The sequence below is a fragment of the Cherax quadricarinatus genome, unplaced genomic scaffold (assembly GCF_038502225.1).
Source record: "Cherax quadricarinatus isolate ZL_2023a unplaced genomic scaffold, ASM3850222v1 Contig2874, whole genome shotgun sequence".
Taxonomy (NCBI): domain Eukaryota; kingdom Metazoa; phylum Arthropoda; class Malacostraca; order Decapoda; family Parastacidae; genus Cherax; species Cherax quadricarinatus.
The window spans coordinates 37501-52767 of NW_027197900.1; the positions used below are offsets into that span (position 1 = coordinate 37501).

Consider the following 15267-nt stretch of genomic DNA (forward strand, 5'->3'; position numbering starts at 1 on the left):
CCATCTATCATCAATCTCACAGGGAGGAGCCACATGTCAATGGTGCACGCTACAAAATCAGCAGGTTCTTGGATGTCACTACTTCCAGGCTCCGGCTGGGTTACCAGTACCTCTGGATGTCACTACTGCCAGGTTCCGGCTGGGTTACCAGTACTTCTGGATGTTACTACTTCCAGGCTCCTGCTGGGTTACCAGTACTTTTGGATGCCACTACTTCCAGGCTCCTGCTGGGTTACCAGTACCTCTGGATATCACTACTGCCAGGCTCTGGCTGGATTACCAGTACCTCTGGATGTCACTACTTCCAGGCTCCTGCTGGATTACCATTGCCTCTGGATGTCACTACTGCCAGGCTCCGGCTGGGCTACCAGTTCCTCTGTATGTCACTACTGCCAGGCTCCGGCTGGGGTACCCGTACTTGTGGATGTCACTACTTCCAGGCTCCTGCTGGGTTACCAGTACCTCTGGATATCACTACTGCCAGGCTCCGGCTGGGGTACCAGTACTTCTGGATGTCACTACTACCAGGCTCCTGCTGGGTTACCAGTACCTCTGGATGTCACTACTGCCAGGCTCCGGCTGGGCTACAACTATTTATCGGAAGTTGTGTCATCATCACTAGCTGGAGTAGACATAACTAAATGTAAACTCTGCCAGATAGACAACTATCACACCTCGCGTCAACATGCACTGGAATGCGATAAAATTATTAAATTCAGAGAGAACTCACTCATAAATAATCGAGAAATATTATGGCATCTTCATAATAGCATATTACCAAACATTCTAAAAAAAGGAATATCCTAACTTTGCTTATTTTCGATTAGATCATAACTTATTTCTTTTTTGAATATCATACATTGCTAAAATATTCTGTATTTTAAATAACTCATAACCACATTATAATCTAGATTGTATTTTTGACTAAATTCATGTCTGCATAAGAAACTCATTAAGTTTATTATCAATTAATAAATTTATTTATAGTGAATTACCACTTAACTAGTTTAGCTATCAAAATTTTGAGGCCCAGGCCCTCGACCCTTTTTGTGCCTCTGTAATCTTTTCACTACCTCTGTCAGGATGGGTATGTGGTGCCTGCCACCCTCCGAATGGGAATGAGGGTCGAATTATTATTAAACTAACATTCTGGTCGTCATCAACACATAAAAATATCAATCGTTTCTTTATATAGGTGGTACTTGCTCTAGCCATGGTGGGTGCCGTGGTGGGTGTCCCACCACAGTATGGTTACTCTCCTGCCCCACACTACAGACCCACTCCATCCTACCCTCCTGCACCAACTTACAAACCAGCCCCATCCTACAAGCCAGCTCCCTACCATCCCACTCCATCCTACGGACCATCCCCGTCCTATGATGTAAGGATATCTAAGAGCTTATTTAATGTTTATGTATCGTAACTGTGAAACATGTTAATAGTGCCCAATATAATTTTAAGAGAAAATACTATGGCCACATTCTATGATAAGTGACATTATGATTATTCCAGACTCCTCCCCGGTACGACTTCAACTATGCTGTGAAGGACGACTATTCCGGTGACGACTTCGGTCACCAGGAGACTCGTGATGGCTACAACACCCAGGGGACTTATTATGTGCAGCTCCCAGATGGTCGTCTGCAGCAGGTGACCTACACTGTCAATGGTGACTCTGGCTACGTGGCTGAGGTCACCTACCAAGGAGAGGCTCAGTACCCTCACTACCAACCATCTTACCATCCTGCTCCATCCTACAAGCCTGCTCCAGCCTACAAGCCTGCTCCTACCTATCATCCCACACCAAGCTACAGTCCCCTGCCTGTGTATGGATAACCGTCATCGTGTATTCACGTCTTGACATTACATTTATAAATAAACTGTGAACAAGCTATGATCCTTTTTCAGCCCCAATGCAACAATTTCTGTCACATTTAACTAGAATGGACAGTTCATATAGCATTACCCAATCATTACTCAACAACTTACTTCACTACCACGTAATCGTTACTCGCCTCAGCTCCACCCAAACATTGTGAACCACCAACCTCAGCTGGAATCAACAATAATGTGTACTTATGGTGTAGTAGACCTTGACTGAACTCGTGTAGCAGGCGGAGTTTACTGCTGTAGATTTTCCAGTAGACACCCAACTCGTGTCACTTAGCCTTAATACTATAATCTGTAAGGATTTAATGTTAAGAATTAGTCTAAGTCTGCCTGAAATGCCTAGCCATGCTATGTGTCCTAGTGGCCCCCTCTGTAATAAGTATTTTATAACATATAAACCACACAATACCCAAAACCTGCAAACCCCGCATTGTAACCCTTATAGAGAATAAACTTGAACTCCGTGGTTGGGTGTCGCTATTATCGGACGGAGAATCGGGATCTGAAAACAAAGATACAAGTTCCCGGAGCAAACTTTAAATGGAACATTATTATTATTATTATTATTATCAAAAAAAGAAGCGCTAAGCCACAAGGACTATACAGCTTTAAATGGAACAACGTTCCATTCTGTGTAGAGCTTTATCATACCAAGACAAAGTTCTACACAGAGCAATGAAAGGAAGGGCTGCTTGATTTACTGGAATCAACACCCATTCGCCAGTAATGAGGCACCCTAACAAGTAAGGTATCTTTATTCCGACCCGTTTTGCTTAAACAGTAGTAGTAATAATAATAATAATAATAATAATAATAATAATAATATCTTTATTTCTACCAGTACATGTACAAAGTATACAGACCATAGCTGACATCAGTGACATACTACTATATGTATTTAGAAAGCCGCTTGTTATGCTGAGCATTTCTGGCAAATTAGGTCAATTTTGTTCCAGGATGCGACCCACACCAGTCGCCTAACACCCAAGTACCCATTTTATACTGATGGGTGAACAGGGACAGCAGGTGTCTTATGGAAACACGTCCCCAATGTTTTCCAGCCGTACCAGAGACTCGAACTCCGGTGTGCGAGCTGAGTGCGCTAGCAATCGAGCTTCGGGACACCCTTAGGCTTTTTCAGTTGAATACAGAGGAATATAGATACCTAACCGTTGCTCATATTTCTCATTCATTCATTGTATGTATTGTATTCTGTTATTACAGTGATTATGACACTTGAAGGGCGTGCCTATTCATGACTGACCATGACACTGCACAAAGAAATCGTGAGACAAACAGCCCCAGATGTGTCAGGAAGGAGAAACCAGAGCTCTTGTGGATCACCTGTTAAATATAGGTAAAATGAGCGAGTCTTCTAACACCTGATGCATGTGTTATCTGGGTGTTAAGTAGGTTGCTGTCGGTGGCATCCTGAACGAGGTGAGACGTATGGACAAGTCACCTAACACCTACTTTCCTTGTTACCTAGCATTTGATAGATACCTGAGCGTTGGTCGACTGTTGTGGTGGCGTCCTGGGGAAGACTTTGGACTATAATGATTTTCCCTAGAGGTTAAAAATATAAAATAGACAAGTCAACAGACTTTTGCAAACTGACTGCCGTAAAATGCTTAGAAAAGTGGACAAGAAATCGATGTTTCGAGTTTGTGTATCAATCTCAGTTGATGCTCAACTAACTCTCAAACTGACAAACATAACTAGACCTGGACCACTATCAAATCTGAGTCCTAGAAGGGCCAATACGTCATTTAGTTTCATCTTTATACCCAAGAAGTTCCAAGTACTGCATCCAGCAGCCTCACCTTCAGTACTCGTCATTATAGTACGCTGGTCGTCCCCTCTAAAATCCCGACCACTAAATAGGTCGTCCCTTGCGCTTTAGTACATCCCTCAACCGTCAGAGTTCCACGGGGTAAATTACCCCACAACTCACAGATGGCGTCCTAAAGCCACGGGGATGGGTTGTTATCTTTTCTCTCGTAGATCTCTATTCGAGAACCAGAGGGGTTCGAAAGGCGTTCACGTCTGGGATGTTTCATGGCCAGTCATCGGAGAACCTCACAGTAACTAAACCACTGAGCAACACATTTCACAGTGTAGCATGAACTGCTTTGTATGGAAACTTTGCACCACACTGAGAAAAAGATTTAGGGAAATGTTAACTCACAAATTCTACGTATAGTCACCAGAATAGCTAACGCTAATGAGGACGATTTATATATATACGTATTTACTAAATTTAAAAATTAAAACAAATCGGTCTTCTTCATAGGTCTCCCTCGTCCACCTCAAAATCTCCGTATCTTCATCTGTTTCCAGTATGTTAGTTGCCTCTGTAGTCGACTGGAGAAGCTTGCTGCACGAGTTCAATGTTAATATTTATCTAATGATTTATTGTAAATTCACGGCCCTGTGTTCCAACAGCTACTGAAGAACGTAAACTGAACAAAAACTTTGAACATACCTAAGTGTAGCACATGTGTCTTATTTCATCATATAAATAGTATTGAATACTGTTTATGTAACTAGAAACCATTAGGATCAACTTTAAAAACAAATGCCATTATAAAGATTCAGGAATAAATGAATTCTCAACTTTCCAAACTCGTCTAAATTGGCAACATCGACGAACTGACTTTTTTCCCAGATATTCGTTCATGCTCAGATTGTGTTCTTTATTGTACTGTGTACAACTACATAAATTCGTTTTAAAGTACAAAATAACTAATATTCCTTCTCTGTGATGTAACACTGCTCAGTGATATGTTACAAAGACCAATTGTAGCCTCTGTAAACCTGTAATTTGCGCTTCCACTCACTGGATGAGCCGCGAGTGCTTAGTAAACTAGCCACTCAGGCGACAGATAACTAAAACTCCTACGGTCGTCACCCTGCCTATTATAACCCACGTTCCCCATATACTCTCTACAAACTTGAAAAAGATTTCGTTTCCAAGAGAGATAGTGACTTATTGTTGTGTCCATTCATCATGCATATCTCTGTTTTGCATTACTGAATGTGAAAAACATTGAAAAAGTCAGAATGTGTCTAGCAAAACATTCTGCAATAAGACGCATTCCTGCCGAGTCTCGAAGACAAACTGAGTAGCACAATGCGTTTAGTAGGATTACTTCCTTTAAAAAAAATCTGGCGAGGTAAAGAATGTGTCTGGTAGGATTACTAAGTTATGAAAACATATGGAGAGGCTAAAGAATGTGTCTGGTAGGATTACTAAGTTATGAAAACATATGGAGAGGCTATAGAATGTCTGGTAGGATTACTAATTTATGAAAACATATGGAGAGGCTAAAGGATGTGTCTGGTAGGATTACTAAGTTATGAAAACATATGGAGAGGCTAAAGAATGTGTCTGGTAGGATTACTAAGTTATGAAAACATATGGAGAGGCTATAGAATGTCTGGTAGGATTACTAAGTTATGAAAACATATGGAGAGGCTATAGAATGTCTGGTAGGATTACTAAGTTATGAAAACATATGGAGAGGCTAAAGGATGTGTCTGGTAGGATTACTAAGTTATGAAAACATATGGAGAGGCTATAGAATGTCTGGTAGGATTACTAAGTTATGAAAACATATGGAGAGGCTAAAGAATGTGTCTGGTAGGATTACTAAGTTATGAAAACATATGGAGAGGCTAAAGAATGTGTCTGGTAGGATTACTAAGTTATGAAAACATATGGAGAGGCTATAGAATGTCTTGTAGGATTACTAAGTTATGAAAACATATGGAGAGGCTAAAGAATGTGTCTGGTAGGATTACTAAGTTATGAAAACATATGGAGAGGCTAAAGAATGTGTCTGGTAGGATTACTAAGTTATGAAAACATATGGAGAGGCTATAGAATGTCTGGTAGGATTACTAAGTTATGAAAACATATGGAGAGGCTAAAGAATGTGTCTGGTAGGATTACTAAGTTATGAAAACATATGGAGAGGCTATAGAATGTCTGGTAGGATTACTAAGTTATGAAAACATATGGAGAGGCTAAAGAATGTGTCTGGTAGGATTACTAAGTTATGAAAACATATGGAGAGGCTAAAGAATGTGTCTGGTAGGATTACTAAGTTATGAAAACATATGGAGAGGCTAAAGAATGTGTCTGGTAGGATTACTAAGTTATGAAAACATATGGAGAGGCTAAAGGATGTGTCTGGTAGGATTACTAAGTTATGAAAACATATGGAGAGGCTATAGAATGTCTGGTAGGATTACTAAGTTATGAAAACATATGGAGAGGCTAAAGGATGTGTCTGGTAGGATTACTAAGTTATGAAAACATATGGAGAGGCTATAGAATGTCTGGTAGGATTACAAAGTTATGAAAACATATGGAGAGGCTATAGAATGTCTGGTAGGATTACAAAGTTATGAAAACATATGGAGAGGCTAAAGAATGTGTCTGGTAGGATTACTAAGTTATGAAAACATATGGAGAGGCTATAGAATGTCTGGTAGGATTACAAAGTTATGAAAACATATGGAGAGGCTAAAGAATGTGTCTGGTAGGATTACTAAGTGTTGGAAACATACGGAGGGGCTGTAAAAATGTGTCAGGTGTACACAAGCGTGATCCATTTATTATACATTTGATCTTATTGGTTCAGTCCACATTTTCACTCTTTAACCACAACTTTCCTAAAAAAAATTTTTGTGTGTTTAACCCAGTTGTTGCGTGCTGGGTATCACGACGTGCCCAGAGGTCTCTGAAGGGTATATAAGCAGCGGGGTAGCATGGCTCGGCACCGCACACCACAGTCGACATCACAACCATGAAGGTAAAGCTTTATGTTACCCCAAAAACTTTTCACAAGTTTTCGAAAGAATTTTAATTTACGATATACTGTACTAAGTTAATACAGTATATCGTAAAGAAGCAATAAGGTCTTGCAGTGTGAACAAGGTAGTATTTATGAAGGGACTCGGGGGACACCGGTTAGCCGGACTGAAGAATGAAGCTCAGAACGGGTAGGGATCGAACCCAAGGTAGGCGAGCTCTAAACACTCACAAGCCAATGTGCTTAATCACTGAACTTTAAAGATTCACCAAACTAAATATATTTCTATACTCCATAAATGTGTTAGCATGGGCCACTACTGTGACCACAAACGCAGTTTGTGGTCACGGGTAGGGATCGAACCCAAGGTAGGCGAGCTCTAAACACTCACAAGCCAATGTGCTTAATCACTGAACTTTAAAGATTCACCAAACTAAATATATTTCTATACTCCATAAATGTGTTAGCATGGGCCACCACTGTGACCACAAAAGCAGTTTTTTTTAACAGACGAATCCCACACCAGCGTAGCTGTGGTGTGCTCTAGCTCAAGTCCTCTCAAATCCGCCGTCATACCTTACCTACCTTTACCTTTAATCATGTTCTTTCGATTTGGTGAGTCACTCTGAAGGATGGGTGGAGATGTTACACTTCTGGAGGTGGGAAGCGCAATGCCTACACTCAAAAGGATCGGTGAGAGATGCCGCAGTTTAGAGAACCTTCCGAATTATGTTATAGTCAGAATACCTATCTTCTTCACCAGGTCATTCTTGTAGTAACTCTGGCTGCAGCCGCTGTGGCAGCACCATCTGGTCCACCATACGGGTTCTCACCAGCACCAGCATACAGACCAGCACCATCCTACGCATCGGTAAAGTAATACTGTTTATATTTATTTCTGGTTATAGGGATGTATTCACAGCTCCTGGCCCTGCCTCTTAGCTTGCTGTTACAGTCTCGTACATTGAGAATGGGGTATGTTATGACCATTCACGAGTTTTCTGGTAGATTTACAACAAAAATATGTTCTCTATTATTGAACTTAATATACTTCCATGCCAATATGTAATAGTATATGAACTTGAGAATTTATACATGGGAGGCCTGGTCACAGACCGGGCCGCGGGGGCATTGATCCCCCGAAACTCTCTCCAGGTATACTCCAGGTATAGAGACGAACTTCGCAATCTCTGCACGTGCAGATTGAGATGCTGTGAAGAATTTAAGTGACGTTGATATACGAAGTTTAGAAAATAATATTAAAACACTATGCATCTAAGCCACAATTTTGGGAGAAAACTTTACACGAAGGTTCGATCCACCCTCGACCGATTGATAAGGGTCCAGGATGGACCACAGCATCGTTTATTGTCATTTCATATTGTGGTTCAGTTGTGAATTGTTCAAGCCTGGGTATTTTGATTATGTATCTTAGCTAGTTATTTCATTTTCTCCTTGGTAGGCTCCAGCACGGTACAGCTTCGACTATGCTGTGAACGACCCTCCCTCCGGCAACGACTTCGGTCACCAGGAGTCTCGCGATGGTGACCACACTCAGGGGTCGTACTACGTGCAGCTCCCCGACGGTCGTCTGCAGCAGGTGGCATACACTGTCAGGGGTGACTCTGGCTACCTGGCTGAGGTCACGTACCAGGGAGAAGCCAGGTACCCGACCTACCAGCCAGCCTATAGGCCTGCTCCAGCCTACACGCCCATCCCAGTGTATGGCTAAAAATTATTTATGGATTAGTATGCAGATTATATAGAATCGAATTCACAAGTAACCTTTACATTAGGCAGGTCAGGTCAGTATGGAAATTTTGAGTTTAGCCAAAAAATAAATCATATTTAAGGAAAATCTTGCATTGTAAGCTTATAATAATTGTTTTAATAAATGATCCAATATTTATTTATGATTTATATACCTAGTTATTGCTTGTTATTGTTTGCAATATTACTTGATTCTCAGGAAAAATGGTTAATGGATAGAAAAGCTGAGCACAGGATATACATAGTGAAGTATATGTCTCTGTGTATGGTTAGAGTTTATTTTAATCTCTGTTTGAAGAGTTAGTATTTTTAATTAGTTATGAGCATTTGACATGCAGCTTAATGACCCTCGTGTATTAGACGAACTTTAAACTCCATTAATCAACCACCTAAAAAAAATACCAAAACTGTTGTTTATCTTTGGTGCTGAAGGAACAGTCCACTATAAACCACGATCAAGACTCTACAAACTGTGAATTAAAAGTGAAAATGTAAGTTGCACTGATATAGGTTTATGTGTACTGGAAGAGAACTTCTTGTAAGGAAACAATCAGGTTTTCTTTTTAGAATAGCTCTATCAAATCATGATAAAGCTCTATACTGAGTGGAAAGTTGTCCCAATATAAGCTCTTCTGTACCTGTGTCTGATCACTTAGATGTAAATACTCGGCCCACCGTCTTCTTGCTAATCTCTACACTCGCATTTAAATACTTGTCAGTGAAGCTCCATGCACAGAGGTCGACTCCAGCTGCTGCATGAATGTTGTCAGAGTTAACTGAGCCATCAGTACACAGTACTGGAAAAGAGGTGTTTGTGTAATGAATGGGTGGAGCTGAACTTGGTGGTTAGGTGATGGCTGGGTGGAACCGGAACGGTGGTGAGGTGTGTGGGTGAGTAATGATTGGGTAATGTTAATTAACCTCTCCATTCTAGATAAATGTGACAGAAAGTATTATATTGGGGCTAAAAGAGGTTCATAGCTTGTTCACAGTTTATTGACAAATATAATGTCAGGACGTGAATACAGTATGACAGTTATGCATAGACTGGCAGGGGACTGTAGCTTGGAGTGGGATGATAGGATGGAGCAGGCTTGTAGGCTGGAGTAGGATGGTAGGATGGAGCAGGCTTGTAGGATGGAGCAGGATGGTAGGATGGTTGGTAGTGAGGGTACTGAGCCTCTCCCTGGTAGGTGACCTCAGCCACGTAGCCAGAGTCACCATTGACAGTGTAGGTCACCTGCTGCAGACGACCGTCTGGGAGCTGCACGTAGTAAGTCCCCTGGGTGTTGTAGCCATCACGAGTCTCCTGGTGACCGAAGTCGTTACCGGAATAGTCGTCTTTCACAGCATAGTTGAAATCGTACCGAGGATGACTCTGGAATAATCGTAGCATCACTTATCACAGAATATGACTATTATCTTCCTTAAAATTATATTTAAACAAAATTAACATGTTTCACGACTTCGATATATAAATATTAAGTGAACTGATAGATATTCTTACATCATAGGACGGGGATGGTCCGTAGGATGGAGTGGGATGGTAGGGAGCTGGCTTGTAGGATGTAGCTGGTTTGTAAGTTGGTGCAGGAGGGTAGGATGGAGTGGGTCTGTAGTGTGGGGCAGGAGAGTAACCATACTGTGGTGGGACACCCACCACGACACCCACCATGGCTAAAGCAAGTACCACCTGTGTTAAGAAACGACAAATATATTTTTTTCTGTTGATGACGACCAGAATGTTGATTTAACAGCTCTAGTTTGCATCCCATTACCATTGGGAGGGTGGCAGGCACCACATACCCATTCTGAGGTTGGCAGTCTCCCAGTTCCATTCCACCATTGGTGGTAGTTTAAAAATTACAGAGGGATACAATGGATCCAGGAACTGGGTTTTGTTCTGAGAGGCAATTAGGTTACATGCTAATAATCTATTTACAAGTTTATTAAAATAAATTAGAGAACTGGTGGCGACTAAACCCATGGCAAGCGAGTCGTAAAAGTCATAGGTCCGGGCGTTAACCACTGGGCCAGCTGTCTCCATTATGATTCATCTAACTAGGTATATTTCTACACACCATATGGAAGTCAGCATGGGTCACCACTGTGATCATCAATGGAGGTTTTTACAGGTGAACCCCACGTCTGTGGTCACAGTTGTGACCCATGCTAACCTCTCTATGGTTTATACGAATATACGTAGTTGGATGAATCTTATAAGAGCCAGCTAGCCGAGCAGTTAACGTACTGGCCTCTGATTTTTACGAATCACTTGCCATGAGTTCAGACCCCACCCGTTCCGTGATCTGTATGCAGTCGTGGTATCACTATTCCTGGAGTCATGAGAGTTACAAGTTTATGATCTTTCTGTAACATTAACAATGAATTTTTTTTATGCAGACGTGAACTAAATTACAAGAATACAATAAAGCTTATATATGTTCATGAATTATTATAATATTTAATATTTTAGCCATCATGATTAACTTTAGATAAGGTTAAGCTGTCATGAGTTATTTACAAGAGTTAAAAGCATGACACTCTTCCGGAATGTCTGGTAATATGCCTCTGTGGATAAAATATATTGACATAAAATAAACATCTGTGGGTAGTCGACTTTTTTTGCACAGAGCAGAGCATAATGACTCAAGGTGTAATAATTGTCCATCTGGCAAAGTTTATGTTTAGTTATGTCTACACCAGCTGGTAATGCAGCCTCCCAGAGGAAGGTGAAGCCTAGCAGGAGTCTGGCAGAAGTGACATCCAAGAGTCTGCTAAGTTTGTTGGATGTGGCATAGACATGCTACTTTCTTAGCATGATAGAATGATATATATATATATATATATATATATATATATATATATATATATATATATATATATATATATATATATATATATATATATATATATATATATATATATATATATATATATATATATATATATATATATATATATATATATTCGAAAAAAATGAGGGTAAAAATAGTGTACCAGTGGCATCTCACCTTCATGTTGTTGCTGGGACGAGAGAATGAATGATGTTGACCAGAGCTGTGGAGTTATATACTGAGCCTCTCCCAGGGTGGGAGTGCTGGAGGGAGGGAGGAGTGGAGTGTTTACTGTAGTTCCTACAGAAGTCACCACGCCCCTTTCCTGAGAGAGCTACGACCTTCCAATATAACAATAAACACACAACTACACAAGTTAAACACAACACTGCTTAACCTGACTGACCAAGCAACGCGGACATCAACCACAGAGCTACGCTAGACTATGCATGCTTCTGTATACTCATGTATTGACGGAAACCATGTATATATTACCAAAATGAACATGCATATGTATAGAATAATTTCTATACATGTTTGAGCGAGGATATGCCAGGAACAAACTAACATTATTAATTTGTACAGTCTTTACAAGTTCTTAAGGCAAAACAGTGGACTAAGTATAGGTATTCCACCCATTCCAATTTCATTTAATATATAATCGATTGCTGTCGCACTCAGCTTGCACACACTGATGTCCGGGGTCGATCCCAGGTTAGGGATCGACCCCTGGACCTCAGTGTGTTTCCTTAAGACACCTGTTGTCCATGTTCACCTAGCAGTAAATAGGTACCTGGGTGTTAGTGGACTGGTGTGGGTCGCATCCTGGGACAAAACTGACCTAATTTGCGGGAAATGTTCAGCATAACAAGGGACTTTCTATATAGTAGTATGTCATTGATGTCAGCTATGGTCTGTATACCTTGTACATGTACTGGTAGTAAGTAAAGATATTATTATTATTATTATTATTATTATTATTATTATTATTATTATTATTATTATTATTATTATTATTATTATTATTATTATTATTATTAACTATAAACATTTTCCAATAACCTGATGTACAAAATTTTGAATTTTCATAATTTAGAAAGCTACATCATTCCACATTAGGTTTAAATACGACTGGAGAAAAACAGCCTCCCTTTTCTGGACGTTTTAATACCTTAGATAAATAATAGTATGTAGTCTACGGTGTATAGAAAATACACCAGCTGGAAATTATACACAACGTCGTGTGCACTGTGCAACAAATTTATATATCCAAAGAGTCGTCTATGATTTTGAGAGGATTTTATGTGAGTCATCCAGGTAATTACCGTATCTGGGCTATTTTTGCAGATATCTAAATAGCCCTCATTGCTTCCTTTCAATAGGTTATTATACTGCCAGAATATTTTTTTTTTATGTAATCTTGGTTCCTATATCTAAAGGATTTAGTAAATGCTTACGAAAGACACCGTTTTGATCTATTGGAACTTCGACAAGGTCAGAGAGATGTATGTTTACCTTAGTCGGTCATCACTATGTCCGAATGAACAAGTCTGCCGCAGGAGAAATGGGCGAAACGTATTTATTTCACGAGGGTCTTTAAGACTGCATGCCACCCGTATTTACTTCACGAGGGTCAATAAGACTGCATGCCACCCGTATTTGCTTCACGAGGGTCATTAAGACTGCATGCCACCCGTATTTACTTCACGAGGGTCTTAAGACTGCATACCACCCGTATTTACTTCTCGAGGGTCATTAAGACTGCATGCCACCCGTATTTACTTCACGAGGGTCATTAAGACTGCATGTCACCCGTATTTACTTCACGAGGGTCATTAAGACTGCATACCACCCGTATTTACTTCACGAGGGTCATTAAGACTGCATGTCACCCGTATTTACTTCACGAGGGTCATTAAGACTGCATACCACCCGTATTTACTTCACGAGGGTCATTAAGACTGCATGCCACCCGTATTTGCTTCACGAGGGTCATTAAGACTGCATGCCACCCGTATTTACTTCACGAGGGCCATTAAGACTGCATACCCACTTCCGTACTTTACTTCACAGGGTCGAGGGTATTTACTTCACGAGGGTCAATAAGACTGCATGCCACCCGTATTTGCTTCACGAGGGTCATTAAGACTGCATGCCACCCGTATTTACTTCACGAGGGTCAATAAGACTGCATGCCACCCGTATTTACTTCACGAGGGTCATTAAGACTGCATGCCACCCGTATTTACTTCACGAGGGTCATTAAGACTGCATGTCACCTGTACACCAGCAGTCAAGAATACCTCAATCTTGAAAATAGGGTTTAAAGTATATTCTCTGCATATATACACTGAGTATACCTCAAGGAATACATCCTGTGCTCAACTTTTCTGCCCACTAAATCACTTTAATGATAATAAGTGTTGAAAACACACAGTAACAAGATATATTATAAACATAATTAAGTATTGAATCTTTTATTTAACACAATAAAGATACTGACGATTTTTCCTAAATATCATTTTTTAATCAAATCAATATTCCCACACTGATGTGAATTGTCATATGTAAGGTTGATTTCATCTCTATATAATATGTATAGCAACTTAATTATGAATAAATTTTAGCCATACACTGGGATGGGCTTATAGGCTTGGAGAGGAGTGAAGGTTGGGGCAGGCCTATAGGCTGGCTGGTAGGTCGGGTATCTGGCTTCTCCCTGGTAGGTGACCTCAGCCAGGTAGCCAGAGTCACCACTGACAGTGTAGGCCACCTGCTGCAGACGACCGTCGGGGAGCTGCACGTAGTACGACCCCTGAGTGTGGTCACCATCACGAGACTCCTGGTGACCGAAGTCGTTGCCGGAGGGAGGGTCGTTCACAGCATAGTCGAAGCTGTACCGTGCTGGACCCTACCAAGGAGAAAATGGAATAACTAGCTAAGATATGTAATCAAAATACCCTGGCTTGAACAATTCACAGCTGAACCACAATTTGGAATGACAAAAATAAACGACATTGTGGTCCATTCTGACCAGTATCAATCATTCCAAGGTGAACCGAACCTTCATATAAAGCTTTCTCTCAAAATTGTGTGTTAATAACAATACGTTTCAACATTATTTTTTTAAATTTTATATATCGACGTCACTGAAATTTCTTGCAGCATCTCAATATGCACATGCACAGATTCTGAAGCTCATCTCTAAATAACTATCAACAGCTTCTTAAGTTTATATATGATAATTTTCGTTATGTACTGTTATGTAATGCCATATAATTAAATTAAGATTAAAAATAAATAAGATGCTTTTATTGCATAATGGCTTCAAAATCCCACATGAATGGTCAAAAGGCTGACTCCAAACAACGACAAAACTATAGGAATGATAGTATTTACGAAGCTATAAGAGTGAACCAGGTAACAGCCATGTTAAGAGGCAGGGCCAGGAGCTGTGAATAGACCCCTATAACCAGAAATAGGTGAGTATGAACAGGGTTTCTTTACCGATGCGTAGGATGGTGCTGGTCTGTATGATGGTGAGAATCCGTATGGTGGTCCAGATGGTGCTGCCACAGCGGCTGCAGCCAAAGTTAGTACAAGAATGACCTGGTGAAGAAGATAGGTATTCCGACTATAACATAATGGATTTTAACCAAAATATTTTAGTTTTAGTGGTACACAGGAAGCAGTCTGAAGAAAAAAAAACCGCAAATCCTCACGTCCTACCCCAGGATACAAGGAGAAGAGAGGTAGCATGTGTAAGGAGATATTTTTGCAAGCCTCGTTTCGCCTTAGACTGAACCCAGGTCCCTTTCAATGTGCGCTATGAGATACTTATATATACGTGCATTACAAATAGAAATTATGAATATATCATCAAGTATATATAACACAGGATATCTTGTCTGAAAAATCAACATTTTTGTATTGTAAAAATTCGTAAAATA

General features: G+C 40.4%; 4 protein-coding genes across 4 annotated transcripts in view; 2 read left to right on the forward strand and 2 right to left on the reverse strand.

Annotated features, from left to right (window-relative positions):
* The window catches only part of LOC138851932 (cuticle protein 7-like), a 2229-nt gene extending 370 nt beyond the window's left edge, over nucleotides 1-1859 (forward strand). Inside the window, exons 2-3 of the mRNA XM_070081488.1 lie at nucleotides 1196-1381; nucleotides 1513-1859. Coding sequence (XP_069937589.1) covers nucleotides 1196-1381; nucleotides 1513-1836 — 510 coding nt within the window. The 3' untranslated portion in view covers nucleotides 1837-1859. The remainder of the gene's footprint in view (nucleotides 1-1195; nucleotides 1382-1512) is intronic.
* A 4748-nt stretch (nucleotides 1860-6607) lies between these two features.
* LOC128699758 (cuticle protein 7-like) lies at nucleotides 6608-8613 on the forward strand. The gene is made up of 3 exons (XM_070081484.1): nucleotides 6608-6710; nucleotides 7474-7581; nucleotides 8173-8613. The coding sequence occupies exons 1-3, from the start codon at nucleotides 6705-6707 to the stop codon at nucleotides 8440-8442; spliced, it is 384 nt and encodes a 127-aa protein (XP_069937585.1). The 5' UTR covers nucleotides 6608-6704; the 3' UTR covers nucleotides 8443-8613.
* Nucleotides 8614-9460: 847 nt separating this feature from the next.
* On the reverse strand, nucleotides 9461-11509 carry LOC138851931 (cuticle protein 7-like). The gene is made up of 3 exons (XM_070081487.1): nucleotides 11495-11509; nucleotides 9988-10173; nucleotides 9461-9858 (listed from the first exon to the last, which is right to left on the reverse strand). Exons 1-3 carry the CDS (start codon nucleotides 11498-11500, stop codon nucleotides 9517-9519), a joined length of 534 nt encoding a protein of 177 aa, XP_069937588.1. The 5' UTR covers nucleotides 11501-11509; the 3' UTR covers nucleotides 9461-9516.
* Nucleotides 11510-13712: 2203 nt separating this feature from the next.
* On the reverse strand, nucleotides 13713-14951 carry LOC128699759 (cuticle protein 7-like; the record flags this gene model as incomplete). The annotated part of the gene is made up of 2 exons (XM_070081486.1): nucleotides 13713-14228; nucleotides 14825-14951. Coding segments are annotated over 2 exons (415 nt in total), but the record flags the coding sequence as incomplete, so codon positions are not given.
* Between the last annotated feature and the right edge of the window lie 316 nt (nucleotides 14952-15267).